General features: G+C 37.1%; 1 protein-coding gene across 2 annotated transcripts in view; it reads right to left on the bottom strand.

Annotated features, from left to right (window-relative positions):
* Positions 1 to 252: 252 nt before the first annotated feature.
* The window catches only part of Su(fu) (suppressor of fused domain protein), a 105,471-nt gene continuing 86,999 nt past the window's right edge, over positions 253 to 18,724 (bottom strand). For both annotated transcript variants that reach the window (XM_083142375.1, XM_083142376.1), the window contains exons 3-8: positions 18,310 to 18,488; positions 16,664 to 16,892; positions 10,445 to 10,807; positions 6,972 to 7,127; positions 3,925 to 4,132; positions 253 to 1,971 (exon numbers count right to left, since the gene is read on the bottom strand). In XM_083142375.1, the coding sequence (XP_082998501.1) occupies positions 1,900 to 1,971; positions 3,925 to 4,132; positions 6,972 to 7,127; positions 10,445 to 10,807; positions 16,664 to 16,892; positions 18,310 to 18,488 (1,207 nt within the window). In that variant the 3' untranslated portion in view covers positions 253 to 1,899. The remainder of the gene's footprint in view (positions 1,972 to 3,924; positions 4,133 to 6,971; positions 7,128 to 10,444; positions 10,808 to 16,663; positions 16,893 to 18,309; positions 18,489 to 18,724) is intronic.

Raw genomic sequence — 18,724 nt, forward strand, 5'->3', positions numbered from 1 at the left:
AGATATATTCAGTCGAGTATCCAATCGCCATCTGCGTTCTGACGGCCGCCATCTTGAAAAAAGTCCGGTATATTCGATATTTTGATTTGATATATCTCGGGAACAGTGGCACCTATAGATTTCAGTTTTTTTTTCAGAAATGTCCAATAGTGCAAACTTCAATAATATATATATATAAATATAATTTTTAAAAAATAAAAAATAGTGGTTTTGTAGAAAAACTCACTATTTATAATACTTTATGTGAATAATGACAAGTAGAAAGTCTTAATAATTCTCGAACAAAATAATAGTATTTTGTATCTTGTAAGGTTACGAGATGTTTGTTAGAAGATTTTAGACGAACTGAACCTTTAATATACAATTTTTTATATTTATAAAGTTATCTTAAATAAAATTTTTAAAGGAAACACAATTTTTATACAACCTAATTTGGTTTCTGAAAGTAGGAGTATTAAATTATGTTATTATTTGAAAGAAAAACACATATTGATTGTAATTGATGATATGAAAATACTGAAATTTGTTTTACAAAATATTTTGATATGAATTTATCATTATATCGGTTCCCTTTTTGATCAGGTCTTCAATTGAAATCCTACATTTGGATAATGTAGTAGTACAGGCAAGATTTCCCATTCAAAGCCAAGCACATACACTCTATCCTGGGAATCTCTGAGCAAGACCATGCATAATGGTAGAGAAGGGGAGAAAGCGAGAGGGCAGAGCAAAGCAGTACACACTGATGCAAACAGGAGGTAAATGCAGCCCCTTTTCCCCCTACACGCAATAGTGTTTTCTAACTAGTTTTCATTTTCACTTCTCGAGTTAATACTTGTGCAGAGACTTACTTTCATTCGCTTGCTCCATAGATTCCAGAGACAGAGTATAATGGCCTTGAAAGTGAAAAACCCACTGTAGATTGCACAGAGGTTTTAGGTATAAAGATAAGATTATTACATGATGGCTCTTTCCCAGTTGAACAGTGTGAAATTCTGTCTCATTTAAGTTGTCACACAGAGTTTTTTTAAATTTTTATTTATTTTATTTTTAATAATTGAAAACCTTAAATTTTGCATACTTTACAGAAAAATTAGACTGCAAAAATGTCGTGCAGGATTATTGCAGACCTCATGAAAGATGAAAACCCTGGAAAAATATTGGCAGGTACCAGGAAATAAATTCCAACAAATACTTTCCGATACCCCTGGTATTGGCCGATAGCAATACAGCTACATCAGTATTGGCTCAGCCATAGTTATAAGTAGTTATAACATATTAAACACATGGGGTATTAAGTCGTGATTTTTTAGTCTTTTCTTTGAATTTTCACCACATTTTGGACAGATTCTTGGAAAAATGCTGTGAAATCAAACATTTGTTGTTATGAGAGTTTTGTGCATTTGATACCATTCTGGCAAGGCTAGTATTTTATGAATACTATCTCCCTAGTTAAAAAAAATTCAAGAAACATCCCCCATCCTCCAGCTAGGGTCATTTGCACCACACTTAGTGCATTGTCTACAAGTACACAGTGGTACATGCACGGCAAATTCTTATTTCAATATTATTTTCTCCAAACAATTTTTAAACACTCCTTTTCTTTATTAGGAAATTGGCCCCAGCCTGACAAAAAAAACCTGGCTATGCCACTGCCATCAAGGCACCTTCATGAGACTAATATAATTCAATTAACATCAAATGTTAAAACACACATATCCTCATCATTAGTCAAACATTGCTACACATAAAAAGAATTAATATGGACTCCTGATTTGTAAGATATGTAATAGTAGCAACTTAAGGCACGTTATACCTGGGACCAGCCACAGAAAAACAAGAATTCAGTCTCCTATGAAAGAGTGTCCACTGGACAATAATGTAGAAAATATTCCACTTTCAGAACCTATCTGCTACAATTGTTATTGCTAGCTTCTGTTCTGGCCACACGAAAGTCTTTGGCAGGATGAGCTAAAACAATAGAACAAACATACTTAAATGCAGAAGTGTACAAGAAAACATGACAAGAGTATGCACATTACATGAGATTATTTAACCTTGGCAATAGGTTAATATTATCACAGTAAACTAGCATTGGATGTTCTTTATCAGAATACGAAACTTTATAGGAATTGTAGCTATCGTGGCGACGTGATTCAAACAAGTGTTCTCGGGTTATCAGCCAGGTTAAGTAGGTGTTAGCATCCAACATCCTGGCTGATAACCCGAGAACACTTGTTCAAACGAAACTTTATGTTTCAAAACTGTTTCTATGTGGGACAATAATTGGAAAAGTCCTGAGCTTAGATCACCCATGCACCCTGGGAATCAAACCTGCTCTTCCAGCCTTTGCAGTGAGATGAATTTGAATTTCCCTAGTCATATAAGAACATTTGTACACACAGTTTTCTTTCTTAAATCTAATGTTCTGTAAGTGACTACTTTTATTTCTTGAGCAGTGTAGTTATTACGAAGTTAAGATAGAAATAATATGTTTGTTCTCTTAAAATGAAATGCAAAAGTGGCATTTCACTGGAAAGTCTCTATGTATATCCCCCAAAAGTACAATCTCAGTAAATCATCATGTATCCCCCAAAAATACAATCTCAATTACAAAAATTATAAACGGCAATTGCAAACTTAAAAAATACTAACTTTAATTACCAATATTTTAACTGTCAAATTACATACAAAGAAGAAAAATCAACTTTTACTAATATTACTGATCATTTTCCAACCCCGATTTCAAAACATAGTAAGTGTATTTTTCTACCACATCTTGGTACAAAATGGTGTGAAATTATATGGAAAATGTGAAACAAACTCTTAAACATGAAAGTTACAATTTAATCGCTGAGTTTTGAACATCCAGTTAGTTATGCAAAAGCCCAGACTATAGGATGAAAAGTTCTCACCTCTATAAGATTATAAACTTTATTTATACTATTCCCTAAACTTTATTTATACTATTCCATGTCTCTCTTCCAGCAGACTAAAGCTATAGATTATGAATAGGATGGAATTTTCTTTTTATGTATTGAATGACAAGTTTCTATATTAAAATTCAAATGTAATTTCTAAGTAAAAAAAAAAGAAGAAGTAAACTGCTTAGCACTACGCCATGAAGGCGTATGGGAGTGTGGTGGTAACGCCCCACACTTTCTTGATCCGGTCACGAGTGGAGGTGATGTGATCAGCATCACACCCCTGACCACCTTTAGCCCCCAGGGTTTCCCGCAGGTACCCATATCATTCGATGCTGGGTGGGCGGCGGGGCCGCTTCCAACGTTAGAAAAGTTCCCGGATTTGAACCGGCCGGGGATCGAACCCAGGACCTTTAGTATGGTAGTCAGACACGTAAACCGACTGAGCCACCGTGGCCATGTAATTTCATGTAGCAAATTTGAACCTGAAATTTAGTTCGGTTTCGTAAAGAAAATTTTATTTTCTATTTTTGCCACAAATATGTCTCTCAAATGATACTATGTAAAAGTAAACAAACAACACTGTTTACCAAAACATATACTAGTGGATTCTTGCTCCATTTTCATATTTGGATCCCATGTACTAACAAAAAAAAGAATCTACACAAAACCTCAAAGGCCATCATTAAAAAGGTAATTTGTTTATTATAAACTCTTCTTAATTCATTAAATATCCCCCATGTTTTCATCTCCCCAAACAAACTTTCAAAACAGTGTACATCAAACAGCTCAAGGGTTAAAAATACTGTTAAGTACTGTCACTCTTATGTTATTCTTGTTCTATGTGTATGTGCATTTTATCACACTAACTTTCATTGTTGATATCCTTATATAAAATGGATTACCACAGCATTAAGAATTGTTCAAAGAAATAAATGGAGATGGCAAGACATAAAAACGTTTGCACAGTAAAAAAAAAAAAATACTGCTAACAACTTACCTCCTCTGGATTATTGAGAACTTCAAAATCTGAAGAAATTTCTTGCGCAAAACCCTCCGATATAAGAACCTGAAGCCAGGGTCCATGAGCTGCATAAGGGTGATCCGTGTCAACGAAGGTTCCAGTTACCGTAGGCGCCACAAGGGTGATAGCCGTTTCCCCAAGTACAGATTTGAAAGTGAAGTGACGACCATGCTTCACACGACCCCTAGTAATACAAATTTCATAGAGTGCATTGCTCCACATTGTTATTATCTATGGTTGTTCTAAGTTTTAAATATTAACAAATAGTGGATTAAGCATGCAAAACCGTGGAACACCGATTTTAAGTTTTCCAGTTTTACATTTTCCTGCATTATACAATTATTCATAGTCCCAATAGAGCAAAATGCTATATAATTTTCCTGCATTTTAAGTTTTTAAGCTTGGTCCCCTGAAAAACGTAAAACTGAGGATCTGCTGTATGCACTTCATGTAATTTCTAAGATAAAACATATTCATATAATAAGTACTACCATGATGATTTTTCATTCCTAACATTGATCATTATATGCAAGGAGTTTGATTAACACAGAAAATAAAGTTACAAAAAAGCAAATATTTGAAAATCAAATAAGACTTGAACTCCAATATTATATTCATTACAAAAATTAATGCCATATTAATTTTGCACATTTTGCTGAATGCATTGTGTGTGATGCTACTTTGGTATTCTTTTATACCGGGGTGCTGAAAAGTTCATGGCCCGACCACGTTCCCAAACAATTTTAAGGAAGGTTATATTATGTCTTGAAAGTTCATATCCTTGTACGTTCACGCACCAAAAGTCAGAGCATTAACCGAAGCCTTTCCTGTTTTTTTTTAAGTCCTATGAAGTGAGCATGTTTGTCTAGCAAGCAAGATTTACAAACACAAAAACCAGGGCTGTGATGAAGTTTCATTTCTCCAGGACAAGTCTCGAAAGGAGATGCATGGGGAAATGTGCAACACCCTGCAGAGTCTGCTCCTTCATAATATGCAGCTGTGAATAAGTGGGTGGCACAGTTTAAACATGGTGAATTGTCATCATATGATACCCCCTGTGCAGAAAGACCAAAGGCAGTGACCGTTCCGCAAACCATTGTTCAAATTGATGACCCAATTCTCGAAGACTGCCACATGTGTGAATGCGTTGGTATCATAATTCACTATGATCTGCGCATGCATAAACTCTCAGAGTAATGAGTGTCAAAAAATCTGTCCGCAGACCGAAAGCACGAAAGGATGGAGGCATTCAGGAAAATCCTGTTCAATTTTGAACATGCCGAACAATTTCTGTCAAGATTTGTTATCATGGACGAAACCTGCTTATGTCACCATGATCTAGAGACAAAGCAGCAGTCGATGGAATACCAGCTCTCTGGTTCACCTTGCTCTAAGATATTCAAAGCACAAATGTCTGCAGGGAAGGTATTTGCTTCATTTTACTGGGATAAGGACAGCATGTTACTTATAAATTACTTACCCAAGGGCCAGACAGTTAATGCAGAGTACTACACATCATTACTCACCCAACTGAAGGAGATTCTGAAGCATCAACGCTGTGGAAACTCTAAAAGGGAGCTGTGTTCCTTCATGATAATGAGCCTGCTCATCGAGAATTGCAAACACAGCTGAAACTGCTTGACTTGGGCTTCCAATGTCTTGATGATCTCCCTATTACCCCAGTCTGATTCTGTCAGACTACCTTTTCCTAACCCAACTCAAAAAACCTCTGAAGGGACACCATTTTGCACCCAATCAGGAGATCAACTCTGCTGCAGAACGTTTTCTGTAGGAGATAACTCAATTGTTTTTAAGGGATCTTCAAAAGTTGGAGTATTGTGCCAAGAAGTTCATTGAGCTTCGATAGGAGTACATTGAGTAACTGTGAAATTTCATAATTCCCACTGCATTTCTTCTGGGTCAGGCCACAAACTTTTCAGCACCCCTAGTATATTTAGACACCCACATGCATATTCACTTCAAAAGCACAGAATATGTAAAAGTCTGGAACAGAGATAAAGAGACATTATTTTCTAGAATAGATCAAGAACTGCCAGCTATTCCTCCGCAACCTCTTACAAGAAATGGGACAGAAAAATATAGCTACAGATGATGTTTCCAGCATTAGCATTGCACACACATATGTGCCTCAGAGAGATAAATCATTTCAGAAGCTCAAGTAGCTCACGAACTGTCCTCAAATCTTGGGTCAACACCAAAATTATGGATCACTGGGAATCCAAGCCGAGACCACTCACACCAAAGGCAACAGTGCTAACCAATTCATTATTCAGACACCTTATTATTAACAATAACAATTGTTAATTAAACTTTAGCTGATGCCAGTGCAGATACTTTCGAATTTTCCTCTTCTTGAGAAAAATCGCTATGATATTCCACATTCTGGAAAAAAAAAATTGCTCAGAACTCTTTCTAGAGCATTCACGTGAATCTCCATGTGTTGTTCTTTCACTGTTGCCTAGATATTCTCAATAGTTTTGGGGCAACGTAAGTCTATTAAACTATTGATATTTTTTAGACGGCAAAAGACAACCACGCGAAACATAAATGCTCTAGAAGGAATTCGAAGCAGATATAATTTTTCAGTTTTTGAAATATCATAGCGGTTTTTGAAAGGAGAGGAAAATTCGAAAAATCTGCCTTCACGCCCACCAAAGGTCTAATCAAGCCTTAATGCCCTCAACATACCGAGGTGGCCATGGTACCAATAAAAAATTTCAAACATTCAAGTATACTCTCTGCACATCGCTGACAGCAGAGAACTTTGAGCTATACTATGATGATTCACTAGAACTACCATGGTGTACTTCTTGCAATACATAATAATAAATATCAATGTGGTGAAACAGTCCGTGAGGGCCAGGGCATACCTACCAACTACACACCTCACTCTCAACATCGAGGTGGGAGATCGTCCAACCAGAAGTCCTTGCAATACACTCGTGGTATAACAGGATATGTGGTAAGGTTAAATCATATGTGAAAATGATGCATTCACTCACCTTATTGCAAGGGGCAAGAGGATCCCTGATTCTAAATTAAAAGTTAAATGAACTCCATCTAATTTCTTGGTTCTCAATAGTTCTGTTGATTCCAACATTGCCATTTCAGTGCTTGTATTACTATCATATGACTCCTTCCGACAACCATGGTCACTTCTGGAAAAAAAGACAAAAACTAAAATTGATGAGGGAAAATGCACACAGCATATAATTTTTATACCACATCTATGTTGAAACACAACAAATAATTCAAATATGTACTTCTTGAACCTGAGAGATCCCCTTGGGTTATCAACAATCCAAAAAATTCCTTTGTTACTTGCACATCGTGGGAAGTTTATATGTGGGAAATGTGAATCCTCATGTGTACCAAGGTAAATTATGCAACCCAGAGATCCAAAATAAAATAAAATCTATGAATGGTGATTTCGTGTATGATCCGATGCTGAGAAAAGGAGGCATGAGGGCGAATCAGTTTTGCTGTTTCCATATTCATTTTCGGTAGATCTACTGTAGATATGTTCGCTGTTCAAAAAGAGTGATCACAAGCATCAAGGTTGACGAAATAAATAGCAGAAGAAATAGATGTATGTACACTCAAGTTAAAATATATTATGTACAACACTTAAGCGAGTGCTGATGTGAAACTAGTACATTATCATTCACTGTAATTCACAATGATTAGAATTGTCAAAGGAAGTACATAGGAAAAAAAATCTCCCGTAGTACAACCTTGTAAGTTTTGCTGCTAAATTTTTGAAAAGAGAGTTATTCCGTGGAGATATTCATATCATCTTTATGTAAAGTTTGATATAAAATGTTATCAGAATAAACAGATTGTCTGCATAATCCTGTTACATTTCATCAATGTAAACAAACTTTCCATTCTGGGATTATATATTTATGGAATTCTCTTACAGGAGAAAGGAGGAGATAACAGTGTGCATATTGGGCAAAAGATGTATGTCAGGGAAAGCATATGGAATCTCTCTGTACACTTTTGGAATTTACGGCAGTAAATTTAAATATCTTTTATTCAAAAATTTCCAGAGAACATGAATATTTATGATTTGTCCCATAAAACATAACAAAAAAACAAAAAGCCACGGTGGTCTAGTCAGTAGAGCATTTGACTGTCATGCAGGAGATCCAGGTTCAATTCCTGGGGTGGGTGATCTCAGGTCGGAATTTTTCCAACCTTGTCCCTGCATATAGCGGCTTTGGGGCTCACCCAGCCTGAAATCAATGGGTACCTTGGGGCAACCCTGGGAGGGGGGGAGAGGTAAAGGAAACTGGAATGTGGTGTCGATCACATCACCTCCAACATGACTGAGATCGAGAATATATGGGGCCCTACCTTCACATCTCTTAACCTTTTGCATCCCGAGCGTCTCGATCGAGATCCTCTAGCATGCTCGTAGTTTTTACATTATAATGTCGCTATTTTTGGCTGGATTTGCAATTTTCTTCTTTTACATTATTGTTAACACACATATTAAACAATTATGAATCAGTTAAAAGAATCAATTTAAAAGAAGCATTTCTACTTAAAAAGTTAAAAAGGAACATGCCATTTCACTTTCCCGTGGTGACTCCAGAATACTTCGTCGCCAAATGCCCTTGGCAAGTTTTTTAAATTCCTCCTTTACCAGAGTCAAACCTATATCCTTTTTCCTGGCTTTTGAATCGACTTTACGTGGCTATGGAGCGTTTTCGAGTCAAAAGAGAACCTGATGAAGGGGACAGTGGTTTCCAGAAATGTTGTTCAGGGAATTCGGCGAGGAAGCATTCTGGAGTCACCATGGGGAAGTGAAATTTATTCTTTTAACTTTTGTGGTTTTAAACAACAGTGTGGGAATTGAAGTTGTAACAGGTTTTGGCAAGTTTTTTAAATTCCTCCTTTACCAGAGTCAAACCAATATCCTTTCGACGTGATGTGGCTATGGAGTGTTTTCGATAGTCAAAATAGAACCTGATGGGAACAGTGGTTTCCCGAAATGTTGTATACTCACTAATCGTAAGTACAATAAGTTTTTTGTATTTTTAAATGTCATTTAAGAATATGTATTACTAGGGTGACATTTTCGGAAGACATCCACATTTCAGCAAGCTTCTGACACGCGGATCAGTTTCTAGGATATACCTCGTGAATTTCTATTTTTCTAATTTTATTTAACCTTTCTGCCTTTTCAGGCAAATCAAAACAAATGATCCAGTGACACCCTTGTGCAGGCAGGAACTTGGACCTGAAACCTTCGGTACTGAGATTGTATGCCAACCTCTAGATGTAATTGTCAGTGAGGTGGTTCGAGAATATTCCATTGCGGGATTTTGTGTTGTCTTTGTTGAGTCATATTGTGCATTCCAAGCACCCTATACAACCCAGTGCTTGACATAAGTATGGATAATTTGGTATTACTTCCCAAAAAGGATTGACTGAGTTGGTTTATTTTACTTCGCATTTCTGCTACTTTTAGCTAATTGTGTAATTGAGGAAGAGTGATCATATGATGAAATTAATAAGAGAACACTCACAAAGAACATTCATGCACGATTCGAACCAGGGGCCCTGATGTAGTAACGACCTTTGGGCACGACTCTGCGACGGAGGCCAACTCTTAATAAGCAATTCATCCCATTATTAATTTTATTTTGAATTAATGTGTTTAAAAGACATTTGTGATTTTATTGCAAGAGCCCTTAAAATTATTATAATTTCAGTAAGGGGTTGACTCCCATATTATGTGACAGACTTCATTAGAAATTACTCTACATGCCAAGGTATAATTTTCGAACAAATTGTTATAGTCTGCGTGTTCAAAACAAGGTGGGAACCATATTATGTTTGCATTTGTTCGTTCATCGATTTCATCAACATCTGTTGCAAGCCTCTTTTGCCATTATTGATATTGCATGACAGTCGAAACATGATCGAGACTTTCTAGAATGAACACTCTTGAATTTCAGTCCGCATTTATTGGAAATTCTTTATCTTGGTCAGTTTGTAAGTACTGTAAATACTCGTTACAACATTGCAAGTATCATTATTCTCTTATATTTTGCTCAGGAAAGACTGTCAAGTGACGCTGGTGGCAACCATGCCACATGCCCCTGGAAGTTATGTCAGAGTGGTTGTTTGCTGTGTTGGGTTGCATAAATACAGGTTAGATTTATAAGCGCTTATAACACAGATTAAACACTTACAAGGTAAAGGTTATGAGGAAATGTTACTTGTTGTTATTATAACTACCAGCACCAAAGCGTTGTTGAAGTTGTTCTGCGACACCCTGTATAAACAAAAAAGGAAATTAGAAATTACACATCAAAGACTTGCTTAGGATGTTGTATTGGATGTGGAAAAATTTATTATGGAAACCTTGGGATCATAAAATCAGGATTTCAGTGTAATTGTAGAACTGCTATTCCTATTCCAACTGTATTTTAAAATTTAACAAGCATAGGAAAATACTTACTCATTTAAGTGCGTATGTGGATCAGAAGACTTGATTGGAGGCAATGGTGCCTTTGTATTGAGCAATCCTTTCTTCAAAGCTGTCTTGATTTGATGACTCTCGATTTCGGAAATTTGCGGAAGCCTCTTATCCTTCTCAGTGTCACTTATGAAACCACCACTTTCACAACCAGGACCTTTCACACCGTGACCAGCTAGGAACTGTTCAATATCCATGTCAACCCACGAACACCTTGCACTCACTCCACTTAGATTGGAGCCTTCTGTCTCGAACCCCTGCTTCACTTCTTCGTGAACGGACGGATCCAATTCTAGCATACTCTCTCCTCTTCTCATGTCTGTTATCAGCCATGGTCCACCAGCCCTGATAATGGATCGAACACATAATGATAAACATCAATACACACATATCTAATATTTCTCTAGGCACTATTTGTTAGGGAGGAACCACTGAGATAAAAACACCAATATAAAATGTGAAGATACTGATAATAGTATGGAAGTTACTCCAAGAGGCAAAATTTCAGGATTTCAAGGCAAAAACTCAAGGTAAAAATAACATTTGTTAAAATACAATTGAGTCATAAATACTTTTATTAGGAATTATGGCATTTGGCATCGTTTCATCGCCCTTTCTTTCTTTCTTGATATGTTTAACGTAAGTTACATTTAAGTTTAAATAACTTTATAGTTCAAATCACAAACCCTGACACCTTCTGTAAACAAAACCACCTGCATGCAGAAAGCATTGCAAACTCATAGAAGTAAAATAATCCACACGAAAATCCAGCGTTGTTACAGGATTCATTACGTAAGGTAAAACAACGGCCAATTTGTAGTATGGGATACGCTGCCGCAAATGACGTCTCACTTTAAACCCAATGCTCTTTCTTTTTTTACTTATTGCTTCACCTTTATGCACCAGTAATCATTTCCCATAAATTTGGCTCCTTTCTTTGAATATATTTTACTTGCATTTTTTAGACAAAATGATATAACATGGTAATGTATATTTCTAAGGTTTGATATAGATAGGAGTGTATTTGAAATTTGTTTGTACATTTTATGTAAATTGTATCTTATGTAAATAAAATATATAATGGGCACAAACAGCCATATGCATTGCTGTAAGTCCAATAAATATATTGATGATGATCAAAATAAGACAAAAAGTTCGTAAATTTATTGCGGTTGGAAACTTTGACAAGCATCCTAATATCGATTTTTGTTCCGCCAAATATAGTGCACTTCGTAAAATAACTTGGTGACATGGCAAGGCAAGATAAGTGTGAACATTTTGTAGTAATATAACTTTCAATGAGCTTAGAGATTTGTATACATAATGATATTTTATAACATTGGTTATTTTCTAAAAATAATCATGTGAACAGCAAGGAAGTAGTGCAACTTAGTAATATTGCCTGACTTAGCCTTAGAAAAATAACATGCCGAGTCCTTAGAAAAATAACATGCCGAGTTCTATGCGTGCGGGAAAATCTCCGTGTTCTCCGAGCTTGTTTTCAAAACACCAGCAAGGACAGCCTTTGAAAAGGGGTGAGAAACAGATTCTACTCAATATTTATGTAACATTCTGTCAGTAGTATCCTGAGAAACCAGTAAATGAAGTGGTTGAGTTGGTATCCCAGTGCAGTGGTGTGTCAGTGTCTGCAGCTTTAAGGGTTATGAAAGAGAGAATGACCGGGAGAGTAACAATGTATGCGGCTGCATATTCGTCTGATGTTTTGAGAACGGGTTCTCACATTCAGAGGCTCTTATATAAAATGAATAGGTGCGGCGAACTATGAGTGTAACAGCAGATGATTGCGGTCATGGATCAGCTGACGGGGAGTGATACATTGAATCGGTGAGACCGTTTGTTTACAGAAGGTCTCAGGGATGGTGATTTAGACCTTAGATATAGATTAATGTTGGATTTCAAAACCAAAAAAGAGCATAATGCTCGAAACATTTAACCATGATGATTGATGGTCCACACCATGTACTTGCATCCAACATGGCAGCCAAGACACTTTTCTGATATTTGCCAAGTAGGTGTTGGCAACACTTGTCTTCGACTGCGCAGCAATCATGGCTGCATGCCATCATTTTGTGTATGCAGAATTATCTTTTGTCATCTGCTCGACAAGGAACGTGTTATGTATCTAAACATATGTGTGCGTTATTAAAACATGTATTTTACATAAGGTGAGTGTCCTTTTCAAACTCACACCTACCCAACCACAGAAAGTTTTTGGATACAAATCGGAACGGGGCTCGTTCCCCGACATGGTCCTCCATAGCCGGATTTGTGACATTCTGTGAAAGTGATTCTAGTGACTTTGTGTTTTTCTACATGCATAATTGTGAACTGTGAGTGTGTATTTGTGTGACAAAGAACTTCTTATCACACTTTTTGTATTTTCCGTTTGTTAGTTCCTCGCCTGCGAGACGCGAACAAAGAAACTGACATCATCAAGGCGTGGTGCTGGCCTAAACAAGCATCTTTCGTTACCAGCATGTAGTGCAATTCGGTTTGCCAATTTTCGGTCGGTTCGCGGTTCGTGAACGCGTCAAAATGGAGCGAATTCTCGCAGCAAAGACAGTGCTAAAACGTGAGATTACCTGTCTCAAGAATCATGTCAATTCCGGAACTTTAGACAATGCCACGATGTCTTTGTGCGGTGATAAAGCGACGCAACTATCAAGTGACTGCAAACCACTATTAATTGATCTTGCTGCAAGGGACGCTAGTGACTTCGAAAAGTATGAAGGTGAATTAAGTGTGGAAGAAGACAGACTTGATCAGATTGTCTACAAGCTTCGGTCAGTACAATTAACAGCATCAGGAAGTTTCACATCACGTCATCATCACATGGCAACCCACCCCAGCAACAAGTACGTGAAGTTAAACTACCGAGATTGGAAATTCCTTACTTCAGTGGATCGCTCGAGGACTGGCTAAGTTTTCATGATTTGTTTAGTGCAAGTGTCAACAAAAATGCGAACTTAGGTGCACAAAAACTTCAGTATTTGAAGGCTTCTCTCAAGGGCGAGGCTGATTGCTTTGTAATATTCCTAATATACCATCTGTTATTAGTGAATATTACACGTACCTTTTGGTACGATTATAGAGTTTATTTGGAGTAAACAAACTCTCCAACTCAATAGATGACAGCGCTACGGCGTTTGGATTGTGTCGCCGTCTATCGTATATAATGAAAACTACACTTTCTCCTCCCCCTCCCTTTTTTTTCTTCGACGATCCCGATCGGGAACTCCTCAGTTCGCTTCCTGTCTTCGAGCAGTTGCATACCAGCCAATTAGCAGCGGCACAGGGTCGTCTTGCCTTGAACGCCAAGTCCTTCGTGTACCTACTGAGATCGAGAGATGGGAGACCTTCCTTAGGAGCCACGATTACCAGACTCGTAGGGAGGCATTGGACTGCAACTAGACGTATCCAAACTGGACAAAGTGCGTGTATTTTTGATAAGGACCATCCGAAGGAATATAATCAAGGTATAGTGGACGTTACCATCTCAGATCCTGTCGCCGGCTTGCTGTTAGAACTATACATTTTCCTTTTTTTTTATTTATGCAAGCTGTTTTCGAAGTCGCTTCTCTCACACATTCTCCCCCCCCCCCCCCTTTTGTGGTTCTTTCAACGTAACTCAATAAACTAAGTGTTTTTTTGGTGCAGTGATTCGATAGCGAACTCTTATAATTACACACATATATTGGAACCAATTAAAATCAAATTAAAGTGCGCCCAGTACAAAGCGTAGGCACTCCTGCTCCACTTCAATAAAATAACGAATGCCAAGAAAGAGGAATAATTAAAAATACACCCCTTTTTCCCCTTGTGATTGAACAAACTATTGCGCGGTAAAGGAGATTCCTTTACTTGGGAAATCGTTACATAAGAATCGTTGAAAGCTAGAAAACCGCTGGTTTAATTACGTCCGTTAATGCACTGTTCGCATGCCGCATCTCACGTTTTGCCCTTTTTAAGTAATATTCCCCCATAACCTTACACAGTAGCGTCAAAAGCCATGCACGAATGACTATATATTTATATCTACATGTTGTTGTTAGGAATTCACTGTTGTAAAAAGAATACCCAGTTGATTGTTATTAGCACTGTTTAGTGCCGTATTTGATATGTATGTTTCTGGGTATGCGTGTTTATAATGGAGCTTACATGTTGCACTTGATTCAGAAAACAGTTCATTTTGAAAGGATTTAAGTGTTAGGTTAAAAATCTTAAACGTTCCTTTGTTGTTGTTGAGAAACCAAGTTAAACTAAAATTGTTGGAATAAAAAAAAAGAAGGATGTTAAAACTGAATGTTCTTGTTTGATTGATTGTTTCTGACCCGTAGGTTTAAATCCGTACACTTAACCGATATGCTATGTTTTTTGAGTAAGAATGGGAACATTGTCCTTTTTATGATAACTAATGTCTCCCACCCTTTTCTTGAATGTGTCAAAATTGAATGGTAAATCTTGTAAATGCCACATTAGACCCCCTTTTTATGACTCGTTAATTGACACTTAACACAAGATTGGTTTATTAGGTTTGGTACGTATTAATTACGAATGAGTGTTTTCCTTGCATTATAGTAATTTCTTGTAACAATAAGTATTTGCAGCGTAATTAAGTAAAGAAGAAACAGGAACGGAATATTTTCATGATTTTCGACCGTTCCGCGGATTCCAGTATTCAATGGAACCTGGCGTTGCCTTTCTGTTGACTTGTTCGATTGCTGAGAACACATTTATCCAGCAGAAACGTTGCGTCAGATATTGTTTGTGACCCTTGCCTGGGAATAGGTACTAACGAGGGTAAATTTACCACGCGCTTCCATTAAGATCTTTAACATCGTACCGGATTAGTTGGTACCTACCTACGCAAGCGTCACAGCTTATACAATCGTTAGCAGTGACATATGAAAACTATCAAAACGCGTGGGAGTTGCTTAACAACCGCTATTCTAACAAGAGGGAATTAGTTAGCAACACTGTCCAGTGACTGGTGAATCAGCCGCAAGTGAATGAGAACTCGCACACAAGTTTACATCGTCTTATCGACACTACAAATGAGTGCATTCACGTTTTAAAGGTGCTTGGTGTACCTGTTGAATCTTGGGACGCGATTTTTGTCAGCTCGATTCTGAGTCAAGAAAAGAATGGGAATGCTCTCTCATGTTGCAAGAAGTGCCTAGTTTTTCTGAGTTGACCCAGTTCCTAGATCAGCGTGCACGTGCATTGTCGTCAATGGCAAGTGAAAACAAAAATCAGCGGAAGGTGGTGAGTCATAATAAGATTTCAACATCTTCCTTTGTAACATCAGCTGTTTCCTTCTGCCCGAAATGCCGCACCAAGCAACACAAACTACACAAGTGTGAAGAGTTTCTTCAGATGTCCGTGCAACAAAGGCACAGTTTCGTGAAAGATATGGTGCTTTGTTTTAACTGTCTTCAAAAGCACAAATTAAGATTTTGTACATCAAATGGGTGTCGCCTCTGTGGAAAATATCACCATACTTTAATTCATTTTGACAAGGCTAACAAGAATGGGCAGCCAACCAGTTCCTCTCCTACAATTAGAACTGAGGTGTCAAGTATTTCAAAATTATATTCTCCTAGGGAGTGTGCTACTGAGAACTTTTGTTCCTTCAACTAAACATGCAGACTCTCTTCTCATTATTTATCACTTGATACAATATACTTTGCTGCCAGACTGAAGCAGGGTCTGTTTCCATAACAGGTGAACAGAAGGAGCCTGACAGTATATGCAATCAAATTTTGGTCATAAAAGCCATTTGTAGTTTATGAGATACGAAACCTTTAGGACTTGGCACCATCACTGTGTCTGCTATGTACTGCAAAAGTGCTACTTTTCAAAGGAATGTTGAAAAAATATCAATTGTTATGTGGTCAGTTTTATTTCTCACCACATATGGAACTTCTGTTTTAAATATCTGTGCTTCATGTGGAAAAATGAAAGAAAAACAACTCTGATAAATATATTGTGTGTGTCAATTTTTAACATTTGTTAAGAAAATTCACATATAGGCCGCAAATTCACAAAAATTCATTGAATTCCCAGTCAGTAGACATCCTGAGATAACCTTCAACTCAAATCAATTTTACAAGAAACTGAACGAGTACACACATGGGAAACAATGCTAGACTCTCCATTAGATTAGCAACGGATTCTCACCCTGGTAGCCTCCTCAATATTTCAATCACTCCAGGGCCATTCCAACGCTGGGCAGCTTCAAGTTCCTCCTTGCAGACCCCAACTATCTGCACAAACTGGACGGAGCCAAACAGAGTATTTACAGCACCTAGTTGTGGGTCATCGGTCATCAACATGTGTTGAATACGAGATACGCTGTTGTCAAGAGCTCTGTGCCACGATACATGATCTCCAGCACAAAAGTTATTCCCTGGATGCAACAAAAGAGAATGGATATTAAAACCTACAGAATTTGAAAACTAATGAATACTCTGATATTATTTCATGTATCTCACAATAAACAATAGATTATATATGCATACATATGCATTCGTACATACTTAAAACATAAATTTTATGTGTATGTGCATTTATCTACATAATAATGATGATTATGAAACAGGATCTCAAACCATCATGAACATTATGAGCTTTTGAAGAACTGCCTTTTTATCATTCATGTATGCAACCACATGACACAAAATCATGATTGGCACTGATATTTAAATTTCCTGTCAGGAAACAATAAACTCAGTACGTGTTTGCATACATATGCATATATAAATATAGGTTAGAAACTGCACCTTTTTTAGGGGTAGTAGCCTCAAAATGAGGCCTCAACAAGAAAAACAATACCTACAAAAGTTGTTCAGTTTGTCAGTATTGTAGACCAATATCATATGTAGGTATCTAGGTACCTATTTCAACCCATTAGCATCTATTTCTATCTTATTTTGTCTAATTTGAATGTCCTTCCTTATTTCGTAACACTGGCATTCAGTGAAGCAACAAGTTCCCAAGCGGATGGTGGCAGAGGGCACCAAAATTAATAGAACTTCTACAAGTAAGTTTCACAGAAAAAGTTAGTAACTCGCATACGTCTAATTTACCAACTGCATCTTTAATTTCCCAAACATGAACCAATTTGATGTTCTAAGTTCTGAAAAAATAGATTTCTTTAGAATTTCTCCTAGAAAGAAGGTACATTAAAAGTACGACAAAACTTTTAAAAATATCTCAACAATGGTAAATGCAATGCACACAAGATTCTGAGAGAAGCTTTACATTTTGGAAAAGTTGCTATGACAGGTATAAGGTATAAAAAAAACTGTAAAATGCCAAATTACTAACTTTTTTTTAAAGTCCTTCTGTGTCAATAATGGCATGTCTTTTAATCCAATCTCAAACACATGATGTTTCTTTTCACTGTTGAATTTGAGATTTGTATTCAGAATCATTAATGGACAATTCTTCACTAGTGCCCTTCTGCCATTTCACATCCACATCCCTATTATCAATAGAAAATGTCACAATTTCCTTCACACAAAAGCTCCAAGGTTATCCTTAGAAGAAAGGTCCCTTCTCCATAGACTACAAACTCTATACAATTCAACAAATGATCCTCCAGGCTTCCATCGCTCCAATCAAACTTTCAAAGCAGCAGGCATCAAGCAACCGCAGAGTTAGCAATACTGGTTTTACTGTTAGTGTTATTCTTATGTATGTGCACCATATTACATTATTTTCATTTTCATTGTCGATATTGTGATACAAAATGGACATATTCGATATTCAGGATTTTCAAAATGAATAAAAAAAATATAAAAAAATAAAAAGCAAAGTCATACCTGAGTGGAAAACATATTTTGCTAGAGTCTGCATCACAACAGCTGGCCACGTGGGTGGGGCTGTTTCTCCAGGTTCCTTCTTCAGTCTGAACGACAGCTCAAAGCCAAAGCCACTTTTTGACTCTGGGCCGGTAACTTCGTGAACTCTGCCATCTCCATGTATGTCGGACAGCCCAAAACTGCAAGAAAACAATGTGGCATATGAATAAAACTAAGCTACTACTTATTTCTCAAACTTTTTGGAGCACATTTTTCTATTTCATGTGAATAAAATTTAGGGATGGGCCGATATGAATTTTGGCCGATACCGATAAATCACCAATAAAATTTACTGATACAGATAACTGATATTCTACCGATCAAATATGAAATTCAAAATGGTCCTTGAAGACTTAAGTGGTTCATTGACTTCCTT

Source organism: Lepisma saccharinum, chromosome 21 (genome assembly GCF_977018435.1).
Source record: "Lepisma saccharinum chromosome 21, izLepSacc3.1, whole genome shotgun sequence".
NCBI classification, from domain to species: Eukaryota; Metazoa; Arthropoda; class Insecta; order Zygentoma; family Lepismatidae; genus Lepisma; species Lepisma saccharinum.